Source organism: Gossypium hirsutum, chromosome A13, assembly GCF_007990345.1.
Source record: "Gossypium hirsutum isolate 1008001.06 chromosome A13, Gossypium_hirsutum_v2.1, whole genome shotgun sequence".
NCBI classification, from domain to species: Eukaryota; Viridiplantae; Streptophyta; class Magnoliopsida; order Malvales; family Malvaceae; genus Gossypium; species Gossypium hirsutum.
Window position 1 is genome coordinate 105,655,785 of NC_053436.1, and position 12,254 is coordinate 105,668,038.

At 31.5% G+C, this 12,254-nt stretch overlaps 2 protein-coding genes across 2 annotated transcripts; one reads left to right on the top strand and one right to left on the bottom strand.

The window, feature by feature from the left end:
- The first annotated feature begins 241 nt into the window (after positions 1 to 241).
- On the top strand, positions 242 to 1,848 carry LOC107893472 (protein ENHANCED DISEASE RESISTANCE 2-like). Its single transcript, XM_016818475.2, has one exon. It carries the CDS (start codon positions 432 to 434, stop codon positions 1,344 to 1,346), a length of 915 nt encoding a protein of 304 aa, XP_016673964.1. The 5' UTR covers positions 242 to 431; the 3' UTR covers positions 1,347 to 1,848.
- A 6,866-nt stretch (positions 1,849 to 8,714) lies between these two features.
- LOC107894470 (large ribosomal RNA subunit accumulation protein YCED homolog 1, chloroplastic) lies at positions 8,715 to 11,675 on the bottom strand. Its single transcript, XM_016819742.2, has 3 exons — positions 11,335 to 11,675; positions 10,010 to 10,682; positions 8,715 to 9,284 (listed from the first exon to the last, which is right to left on the bottom strand). Exons 2-3 carry the CDS (start codon positions 10,282 to 10,284, stop codon positions 8,858 to 8,860), a joined length of 702 nt encoding a protein of 233 aa, XP_016675231.2. The 5' UTR covers positions 10,285 to 10,682; positions 11,335 to 11,675; the 3' UTR covers positions 8,715 to 8,857.
- Positions 11,676 to 12,254: the final 579 nt, after the last annotated feature.

A 12,254-nucleotide genomic window follows, 5' to 3' on the forward strand; every position in this document is an offset into this window, starting at 1 on the left:
TTGATAATAATTTTTATTATAATAAAAATAAGTATGGGAGAATTGCATGATTTTTATATTATTTAATTAGTTGAATTGAGAATTAATTTAACTAACTTATAAATTAATATTTTATTTTTAAAATTTTAAATAATTTATTTAATTAAATTAGATGGGATTATTTAGCCATACTAGTAAACAATCTTGTTACTAGTAAACTTCTTTCCCTACTCTGAAACAAAGTGGCTCTATTGTAATTCAGTGCAAACCCAAGGGTATATTTACTTGTACCTTTTATCAGTCCCTCCTCCACTCTACATACAAAGTACACCAACCTTCTCTCCCTGTCTCTCTCGCTCTCTCTCTCTCTCTATCTGCATTCTTGTTTTCGTATTAAAGACAAAAAAGAAGTTTTAGGAAAAACAGAAAAGAATAGGAGAGTGATAAATATCATGTGCCCGACTACTAAGCAAAAACACCGAGGCTCCGCCATGGATTCCGCCGCCAAACCTGCTGCTTCCCTCCCCGATTGGATCACCGACTCAATAAACGGTGGATCCTTGCGACACGTGGACCTCGACACTGGAACCAACGGTTGGGCGTCACCACCAGGTAACCTCTTTTCTCTCCGTTCCCTTAATTACCTCACTAAACGACAAAAAGCACCCGCCGGAGACTACCTGCTCTCTCCGCTCGGTATGGACTGGCTCAAGTCAACTACCAAGCTCGACAACGTACTCGCCCGTCCCGACAACCGTGTTTCTCACGCGCTGAAAAAAGCTCAATCCCAAGGCAAATCTATGAAAAGCTTCGTTTTCGCCGTCAATCTCCAAGTCCCTGGCAAAGATCATTATAGCGCGGTTTTTTATTTCGGTACGGAAGATCCTATCCCTCCCGGTTCGTTGCTCTACCGATTCGTCAACGGAGATGATGCCTTCAGGAACCAACGGTTCAAGATCGTCAACCGGATTGTCAAAGGCCCATGGATCGTCAAAAAGGCGGTGGGCAATTACGCAGCTTGCTTATTAGGTAAAGCTTTGACGTGCAATTACCATAGAGGACCAAATTATTTGGAAATTGATGTCGATATCTCCAGTTCGGCAATTGCTAACGCGATTTTGCACCTCGCTTTGGGATACGTGACAAGTGTGACAATCGATATGGGATTTCTGGTGGAAGCGCAAACGGAGAATGAGTTGCCGGAAAAGTTGATCGGTGCGGTTAGGGTTTGCCAGATGGAGATGTCCTCTGCGACTGTGGTTGACGCACTGACTCCACAGATTCAACCGGCGGCGGCGCGTGTAATGGGTTGTTCGAAGGTAAATCACCATAAGTCCGGTGATGACGAAGATGATGATGATAAATGATAACTCTTTTTTCCCCTTAATTTTAAATTTAATATTTTCGGTATGTCAAATGGTTGTCCCTGTTTTAGAGGGGATTGATGGGTATAGAAAATAAAAATTAGATAACAAATAACAAATGTGCTCTGATTTTCCATATCTGTTCATTTTTTTCTTTCGTTTTCTTGGGGCTTTTTGAGTTTGAAGGAAGTGGGGGAAAGCAAAAAGATAGTGAAAGAAATGAATGAAGTGATGTTTGTTTGGATGTCATTGTTGCGTTGGGGACAATTGCTTTGTGGTGTGGGGAATATTGTGTCACTGCCGGCAACTGTGCGACTGTTGAGATTTTGGTGGGTAAAAGATACGTCAATAAAGTTGGAATAGGACGGTGGCTGTGCGGCGGTTCCTGCCAATCCCGATAAGGCCAATAATGTTTTCATCATATTATCACTCACAAACCTTTACTGAATTGCAACTGTATGTTCTGTGGATTTTATTGAATCATATTTCTCATCATTAGGAACAATAATCGAAACATGATAAGTCGGATATTATAATTTTTGATGCATCAATGTCATTGTTTCTAAAATAAATGCATTAGAGCAATGAACAAATTAAAGTGGTACCATTTTGATTAAACTGTTGAAAATTGTTTGATTTTGTCATCAAAATTTATTTTTAAGAGTTCAAGAGACTCATCGAATTAGTGATGAATAAAAAAATAATTTGTAAATTGTTTATTCTGTCTTTTTTTATCTCGAAATCTAATTTTGTAAACATTATTGAAATGATATATTATGACAAAGTTCTTCAAAAATAATTTCTAATAAATTTAGTGAAACCCTTGATAAATTTTATATATGCATCAAACACGATTATACACTAATCAAAGAAAATAAAGTGGATAAAAACTAAAATCATCATTGCCTTAAAAGAGAAAATAGGATGGGTGCAATCAATTTTTAGATAAAATATAGTGAAGTGAAACTACAAATTAAAAAGAATCACGACTAGATAAACAATAATCACAATTATGCTGGTAATTTCAGTTTTACAAAAATTTTAGGGATGATTTTGTTGTCGTGTTCGATTTTTTTTGTCAATTTTTACTTGTTGTTTTGGGCCATTCAAAGTTAATTTTCTTATCGTATTAAATACTTGCAATCACTCCAAATATGTCGAGCTTGAATTGTAACAAAATTAATTGTCAACATGCCATAATGTTTTATCGATACTGAGGTTAAAGCCTTTGTTGTTTTAATGGAACTTATCATTCACCATCTACTATAAATATTTGTTGAATGAATTAATAAATTTACCTTAAAAAATAATATTATTAAAATACCATAATAATAACCATCGAGAAAATTAATGCTGCTGCGAATATTGCTAAGATTTAATTTAAAAAAGTTGTACCACTAATTTTTTTTTCTTTAAAAGGATTGAGTTACCCTCAATATTGATATGATGTATACATATTCATATCTTGCCGTTGCAAAAATGTTATATATATTTCTGTCATTTTCAAAATGTGAAAAAACTACAAAGTGTATATATTACATTGTTATACGTTTAAAAAGTTGAAACATGTGAAAGACTAGAGTTATATATTTTAAAAAATAAAGTAAGAAAAAATAAAATAAGTCTTATTTATTTATTTATTTAAAAAAGAGTAAAAAGTAGGAAAATTGGAAGTGTAAAGCGTTGGTTCCCACTAATTCTCACTTTAAACATTTCAAGACATTTTCCCCTTATTTTAAATACATAAAATAAAATATTGTTACTTTTTCATTTTTTGCTTTTGAGGTAAAAATTAAAATACGCTTACCCCACATAGCGTAGCAAACTGTTCATTTGCTGGATAGTCTTAAATTTGCATCGTAATCTTCTACTCAGAAATTAGTATGAATCAAGTTCAAGCTTTTTCGAATTTTGGGATAACGTGTCATTTTACTGTTTTGATTTTATATTCCTGTCAAAACAATTTGTATTTTTGACTATTTATGTTAGTCGAAATGCTGATGTCATAAATATAACCAATAAATATTGTTTATAGAAAAGAAAATTCATTGTTTTACAATAAAAGAAAATAAAAATTAAATTTGATTGTAGGTCGGGTCACTCGTCTGGGGCGAAGTTAAAATTTTTTTTTAAGAGGGTTGAAATGAAATTTTAATTGTTAATAGTCTATATCTATATAATTTTTAAATGACTAAATTAAAATTTCATAATTTTAAGGAGGCCAAACTAATTTAAATTTTAAAATTTTTTTAAATGGCTAAAATAATAATTTTTCATTTTACAGGGACCGGGGCCCTTGCCAGCCCACCTGAGTTTGCCTCTGTCACTTGTTTAGGCTTAAAAGTCCGTTTGAAAAGTGAGAGATATTGGGCAAAAATATAAACTAAAAAATAGGCTTATTTTAAAAAAAAATAAGACATACATCTGTTCAGCTCGAATAAGTTGTTTTGTTGTTATTTTACTTATTATTTGGATATTATATAACTATTGTTTTATTATTAATTTTATTACTATTTTATAGGTATTTGATTGTTAAGTTGCAATTATCTTAGTGTTTTTAATTTGTTGAGAAATATTTGTTTTAATATTTTTAATGTATTTGATGTTATTATATTTTTAAATTTTATTTTTATATAAAAAATAAATATAATCTAAAAAAATTAATACAGCCGAATCGGGCTCAAATTTAACATTTTTAATTCAAATCAAATTTTGATTAAATTTTAAATTCATTTTTCGAATCGAATCGAACCTAAGTCTAATATCAGCCCGGGCCAAGATCTAGAAAATAAACTAATTAAAAAATTAAGAACAGGCGAGATTCACGTATTCCATCACATATATATATAAATAAAATAATAATCACCTTAAAATTTTATAATTTCAAGAAATAAGAAAAGTGAAATTCAAAGTTTCCCTTTATAAACAAATTATATATTTATTGCTGTCGACATTGTTGACCTCATGAATCGAGGAAGAAGAAGAGGAAAACTCCATATTTATTTGTTTCTCATTAAACATGCTATTTTTTAATAAAAAGAAAAAGAAGAAGAAAGAACCCTAACCTAGCTATGCTTGAATTTACTGTGAAAAAGATTCTCTTCACTTACTTCATGCATTTATGAAATTGAATAAATTTATTGGGAGCATTTGTTGATTTGTTTTTGGCCATCGGTTTTGGCGTTAGCTTTCGGCTACAAAATAGGGTGAAGATTTTGGATTATTGTTGGCCCATACTTTTTGTAGTTTTAAATGAAATAATTATACACACAATTAATCCAAACATAATATGCTTTGCCACCGTCTTCAACCGCCTGCTTTCCCTAAAATGGCTTATTTGTTATTCAACTCCTTCCATTTTATTATTATTATTTATTATTCCTTACTTGGGCTACACAATTGGATGTGAGCATGAGATTATCTTAATATATTTAACAGAGGAGGGATTGGTTCCATGTAGAGTTGCCATCAATCAGGTTGGACCCTAATAAAATTTTAGACTTAATTGCTAGGTTTAAGCTCGGTTTAGATAAAAATGTTAAAATTCGAGTCCAGTTTAGTCTATATTAATTTTTTTTAAAAATATTTTTTATATAAAAGAATTAAAAATATAATACACTAAATACACTAAAAATATTAAAATGAATGTTTCCCAACAAATTAAAAATAAATTTTAAAAAAAACTTTATACTTAAATAACACTAAGATAAGGGTAATTTGACAAGCAAATGTCTCTAAAAATAGTAGCACAATTAATAATGAAATAAATGTTACATAATATCCAAACATTAATAATAAAATAGTAGCAACATAATAGTAAAATTATAGCAAAATAGTGGCAAAAAGTGAGAAAACAACAAGATCCTTTTTTATTGAAAATTCAGGCTGAGTTGAGCCTAAGGCAAAAAAACTCATACATGAGACTCAACCCGTTTTCTAAATAAACCATATTTTTTTTTTGCTGAAGTCCATTTTTTAGACTTACATTATTGTCTAAACCCTCCAATTTTTCGAATAAACTTTTATCTGACCTAGTTCATAAACAACTCTAATTCTACAGTACTCGAAGCTTGATTTTTTAATGATATTTAGTAATAATTTTATCTAATTAGCTTAATTTATATATTTACTTGACCAAACGGGGGTTTTGCATTGTAATGCATGAGAATCCTTCATGCATTAATCAAATCTATATCTATTAATTTTCTTATTAAACCTTGTAGTTTCTAGCCATTGGCAAAATGAAAAAAAATAAAAATCTCTTAATTAATTAGAATTTAATTTTTTTATAGGGAGTTACTTTTTTTATAAATATGACAATGTGATTCATAAAAGGTGAGATAGTTATTTTTTTTGTGTAGATTAAAAAGTTAAAAATAATATAAAATAAAATTAACCTTATTTTATATTAGTTTAGGATACTAGTCTATTAATATACATAAAAATAAAAGGTAGAAGCTATTGCTTCCTTTCTTCTTCCCACTACTTGATTTTCTTTATTAATTCAACGGATTCTTCGTAAGTTTTTTTCTCTCTAATTTTATTTTTTATATGCATATTTAATCATTTATATAATATATCATTTACATATTATATTTATTTTCAATTTTATTTTCAGTGTATTAATTGAAAATTAAACTTTATAATAGTATTTATGAATATTCAAGTTTATTATAAAAAATTAAATACGTGAATATTATCTTTTATTCGATAAGAGTAAACTCGTAAATTATCTTTGCAGTCCTAAGAAAGTAATTAATGAACTTTCTTATTATTTTAATAAATACCTCTTAATATATACCGAATGCTATAATGTAATTTTCTTGACAATCACATTCCAATAGAATCATAGCATAAAAAAAGTACGAAATGCGGGAATGCTAACTAACATTGAATTTAATTTAATTTTATACAAATTTTACTACTATTGATAACCCTCTGAAATTCTTAAATTAGAAGATAATACATATTTAAAAAAACTCTATCGGAGACCTTCCTAATTATTGCAAGAACAACAGTATCAGTTAAGCTAGGTCGATCTGCCTAACATTGAAATTATTGTAAAAAGTTGTTTTTTTTAAGTATTTAATGCATTAATGAAATATATATTTCTATCTCATTATTGTTAAGAGTTTAATTGAGTTGATGTCATCTATTAATTGAACTTTCAATTGTAAGATTACCAAAAGTTCCTTCTTTTTTATATAGCAATATAAATTATTTTGAAGGTAAATTTGTCTTTTCTTATAAAATTTTAAAAAAATCTACAAATGATGTGATTCAAATCTAAATATTATAATATTTAACATATTAACTTTATCATTTCAATCAAAGTCATATTTAATTGTTATATCAAATTTTTAAAAAATATATATTATAAAAAAAAATTCGCCCACAATTTAATAATGTATTAAGCTATTAATTGAGTTGGTCTCACGAGTAGATCAAATACCAACTCAATTGGACGATGACTAAAGTATTATTTCAAAATAAATTATATTATTTTGATGGTGTATTTATATATTTTATATGAAAATAAAGAAATATGTACACATAAAATACAAATTTAATGCGTAGTTTTATTCTAATATATCTATTTTATCATTACAATTAAAATTTTATTTTGATTTTTTTATAAATAAATGGGTAAACTGTCAAAATAGTCACTTTTGTTTGTCTCAAGTTACATTTTAGTCACTTATGTTTGAAATATCATGTTTTAGTCACTTACATTATAATGTTGTAACATTTTAGTCACTGAGCTTTAATTGTTGTTAATGGTGTAACGGTAAGCTAACGTGGCACGTTAAATCATAATTTCAAATGAAAATTTTAGGTTAAATTATGCAAGTTAGTCTCTTTTACGTTAAAAGAGATGAAGAAGGGAGAAAAATATAGGGAAAAGCAAAAGAGAATAAAAAATAAAAAAAGTTAAAAGAACATAAAAGAAAAAAATTAAATTACTCAAAAATAAAAAAATGGATATCAATTTTATAAATTTAACCTAAAATTTTTATTTGAAATGATAGTTTAACATGCTACGTTAACTTACTATTATACTATTATTGGTTTAGTGATTAAAATATTATAACACGTTAATATAAATAACTAAAACATAACATTTTAAATATAAATGACTAAAATATAAATAAAAGGAAAAAAAATTTATCCTAAATAATTTTTTTCACGTGGGATAACTTAGTTGTTATTATTATTAAAAGCAAATATGGAATACTGTGATACAAGTCAATAAAGGTTCTTTAAACACACAAGTACATGAGAATCCATGATATGCATAAATCAAATCTTTGATTTGATGTCTAAAGCACATGTGCTGGGCATTTATTTTCCTAAATGTATTTTGTTCTCACTTTTTCATGCTCCGGTATTCATTGTGAATATAAAATATTCTACAAATTACCCGCACGTCCACCTGCATTAATTTTCAAGCCTCCCTTCTGCCTCCATACATTCACATGTTGATGCATGCTTAGGGCAAACACCAAGGGAAAGAAATCTGTCTCGTCAGTTTGGATTGTAAGTTAATTTGTGATATATTTTTAGATGAGATTCCAATATATTTGGAAAAAGAGGTTTTTTTTTTGAATCTAATTATGTATTATTATTATCATGTGTTAAATATGTGAATTAATAGTATATTTCTTGATTCGAGGTGGGTATGGTCGAGAACCAAGGAGTGATGAGAAAGACCCTCAAGGATCCAGTGGAGGTGGTGTCGAGTTGCCAATGGAAAGCGATTCCTTGAGGAAGGACGAGGCTAACATAAGGGTACCTGGCTAATGGAGGAGCAAGACTGAGTAGCTATGAGAGAGTGAGAGGATACTCAGAATGCTCAAGGCAAGAATGGTTGTTAGCCCAAGTGAGGTCCCATGAGGGGTCCAATGAGCGCAAGGAAAGGCACGTCGAGGAGCTGCAAGGAAGGGCACTATGAGAGGTCGAGAGTGAGATAGGTGGAGGAGATCGATCAGGCACCAAGGGAAAGTGCTAACTTGAGTAGCATAGAGAAGTCTGACGCTGTCCGTGCGAGCGAGCTAAGGCGATATCGAATGAAGAAATTGAGGCGGCTTCAACAAGAAGTGTGGAAAGGTTCCAACGAGAAGAGCAATGCTCACACAGGAGGCGTCGAGACTGTTCGAGGATTCAAGCGCAAAGCTCCCTTGGCAATGCCGGAGGAGATTCTCATGATCCGTCGGTGAGCAGTGTACCCCATGGTGCGGAGCACTGTGCACGGACCCCATTTGTTTGTCTTTGGAGACAAAAATATCAAAGATAAGCCAATCAGGATGAACATTTTTGTTCTCCAAAAGCAAGAAAAGAAAAAAAAATACTCCATTAAGATATCGACGCAAAGAATCAAAATTTCAATCGCTACCATTATCAGATACAAATAGGACTATTTATAGGGCCTTATGGTTTTATACTTTTATATAACTAGTGAGAATGACACCGAAAGGAAAAGGAAAATTTGCAGAAAAACCCTATTCCAAAGCATTTCATTGGCTATAGGATGATTTCTGCTGCATTTGCTTCCTTAAGTTTCCAAGAGGACCATAATCCTTCTTTTCTACATCTTCTTTACAACTGCAACTACTAGTATTCAAATTTGTACCACATTTCAAACATATACCCTTGCATCTTGGATCACATATCGCATTAATAGTAATTTCCAAATGCACCAAGTCTCGTATATGCTTTGAAATATCGATTTCTTTTTCTTCAAGAGGGAAATAAAGCCGATCATCCCAATCAATCGATGCATCGTCATCGTCTTCCTGCACCCATTGGTTACTTCCATTAAAAGATTTAAAACCTTCCTTAAAGCTTGCTCCCATATCGATAATTTCAGGTTCTTCAATGGGCTCTTCGCTTAGTAGAAGTGAGAAATTGGAGAATATGCACTCAGCAGCAGGCTCACCACACCTTCAACAGAAGGTTTCATACAATGTCATTTAGACTGAGGAAGACAAGGGTTTATAAAGGTAAAATTTATGCAGTTGAACAGTTAAAACAGAGTGCTTCGAGCCAATGCAGTGTCTAATGAAACCTGAATTTCAATCAGTGCAAAAGCATGAAAACTGTTTTGGGGAATATACATTTTTGGTACCTAAACTTGGCTTCAAGGTTCAAATTGGTACCAAGGCTTTTTTGGTCCAATTAAGTTCTTGAACTTGGCTTTAAGGTTCAATTTGGTACCTAAAGTTTAGTTTTGTCCAATTAGGTACCTGAACTTGGCTTCTTAGTTCAAATTGGTAGCTGAAATTGGCTTTTTTGTGCAAATTAGTACTTACAGTAAATTACTTATTTGAACAAATTTGAACTTTGAAGCCAAGTTTGGGACTAATTTGAACCCTAAAACGAAGTTTAAGTACCTAATTGGACCCAAAGAAAACCTTAGGTACCAATATGAACCTTGAAGCCAAGTTCAGGTACCGAAACGTACATTTACCCCGACTATTTTTTACCAAAACTCAATTGCAGGCAACAAAGCAGACCCTGAACCTTGTTAAGTGATAAAAGCTAGTACAATTACTTCAGCATCTATTGCCATGAGAAACAAAAAGAATAAATGGCATTAAAAAAGAAATGGCAAACTTTATCAAAACTTAAGAGCATGAACAAGTGCTGACTGGGGAACACTAAAATACCTGTTGCAACCGAGACTGATGACGGTTTTAATGATCCCATCAAGCCTTGTCTTTTGCTTCTTTCTTGTTACATCAATGGAGATCTGAACAGGTGTTCCATTTGGATAATCTTTGACATCCTTTGTGACCCTTAATCCCATCACTGACGCCCTAGATTTTGAGATATCACTAGACAGCTTTCCTAAACCAAGTCTCTCTAAGGTTGTGCAATACTCCATATGAGTAACAGAAGGTTTTCTGCTGTATATAACCGCCCCTTCCCACGGTGACCCCATGTCTTCAATATCTTCTTCATCCTCCCAATCAAAAGCTATGGTATCGTCATCGTCATCGGTGAAAGGCTGACTATTTTGGTTAATAGAAATTTTAACAGGCTTCAAAACATTCAGAGACTTGTTTCTAAAGATTTTATGGTTATTTACGGCCACGTTGCAAGAAAATTTGTAGTGATCAACAAAAGAACACAATGAACTCGATACAGAAGGTTGTCAGAATTTCATATCACATGTTTTAAATGGATTAAATTTTGAAGGAAAACTTAAGCAGGATGACATCAAGAGAGACATTTAGGTTCCTTGTTATTTGCAGGAGGTAGAAACTAAAGGTATAGAGAAAATTGATATGGTTTTTCCGAATATACTAAACTAAGAGACATGCAACAGATCAACGAAGTCTGCACAAAATTTATCATACATTAAAATCACACAAGGATAAATATCAATAGATATAATTGAAACTTCTATAAACCAAATGCAGATTCAGACATATTACAAAAATCTAGAAATATAGTTAAGGAATGAACACAACAGTTTTAATATGATAGAGACGTATGTTACCATCACTATGTTACTATCACTGTTCATTTTTACCTGTTGAACTTGGGTAGGACATACCCAAGTCAGAACAAGAACAACAAAGATACAGACATTCACATTATGAGTGTTGTGACCAATTTTGGATTAAAAATGAACAATCAGCTTATTGCATGGAAGATACTAGCTCAATACAAATGATGATGAGAAATTAAACTCATTAATACAAGCATTCAAATATTAATCAGTAAGAATCAACAATCACAACGGATTGAATTGAATAGAATAGCAAACATCAAAATTCAAAGGACTGGAGGAGTCTAACATGGAATTAGCCCAAAACAAGCTTAACATGATTTGATTTCGGATAAACAAATGACCAAAGCATGAGTTTGAATCCATTGTATTATGCATTTCCAGAACTAAAATGAAAATATATTCACTTTCAGAGAAAAAAGCAGAATATGCGAACAAGATATTAATGAAATATAGAAGTTATAAGCCGAAATATACCAGCTGATGCTTCTGTTTGCTTTCTCTGTCTACGTTGGCTTTTATCCTTTCTCCTTCAAAGCTCTGCTCTTTTTTCTTCAAATCTGCTGTGCAACAGACTCCCTCATCTCCATTTTTTTTTCTTTTATCCCTTTGGACCGTAGCCGTAAGGGCTTTTTATATAGCCAAACTGGGTTTTTTGTTGATGGGTTCACTGCCCACCAATGAATATGTACTTTTATAGACTTTGAAACCCAACTACTGAAACCCTACTAGAGAAGTAGAACCGGGTTTCATTAACTCCAATCCCTCCAATTGCATGGTCGGCTCTTGCACTAAGCATGCTACCCGTACCCACCTTGGGACTTGCAGAAAATAATAGATAAATTCCCCCAAGTTGGATGGAATTTGACGAATTTATAAAGGGATACCCTCAGTTCCTGGTTCTCATCTATCTCTGCACAATACATACAAGTTGAGGCATTCATTATATAAATTGATGATCCAAGTAGTCTAGTTTTTCATTTGAATACAATATAGCAGCTGTATGTATGCATGTGTGTTGTGTAAGCGTATAGATTGAAATATAGCACAGCATTAGCTCTTAATAAACCACTCCCATTCTAGGCATTATTATTGTTTGTCTCTTTCTTCAGTGGAACTGTGTAGAGCTCTACCGCACTTGTTGCCCAGCATTTACTAAGCGGATGTTCTCTCTTCTTTCACTTTCATTTAGTTGTTGGGGGTTAATGCTTATCCCTTTATTCTACTCTTTTTTAAAGGTGGTTTTTTTTCATAAAAATATGTAATTAGAAGGGAGAAGACATTTACAAATGCAAATATTAAACCTTGTATCAAATAATTTGAAACCTACACAAATTTGTCATTACACTAGTAGTATGATTGGCTTTTAAAAAAGTTTGTTGGTTTCGAGTTTACAT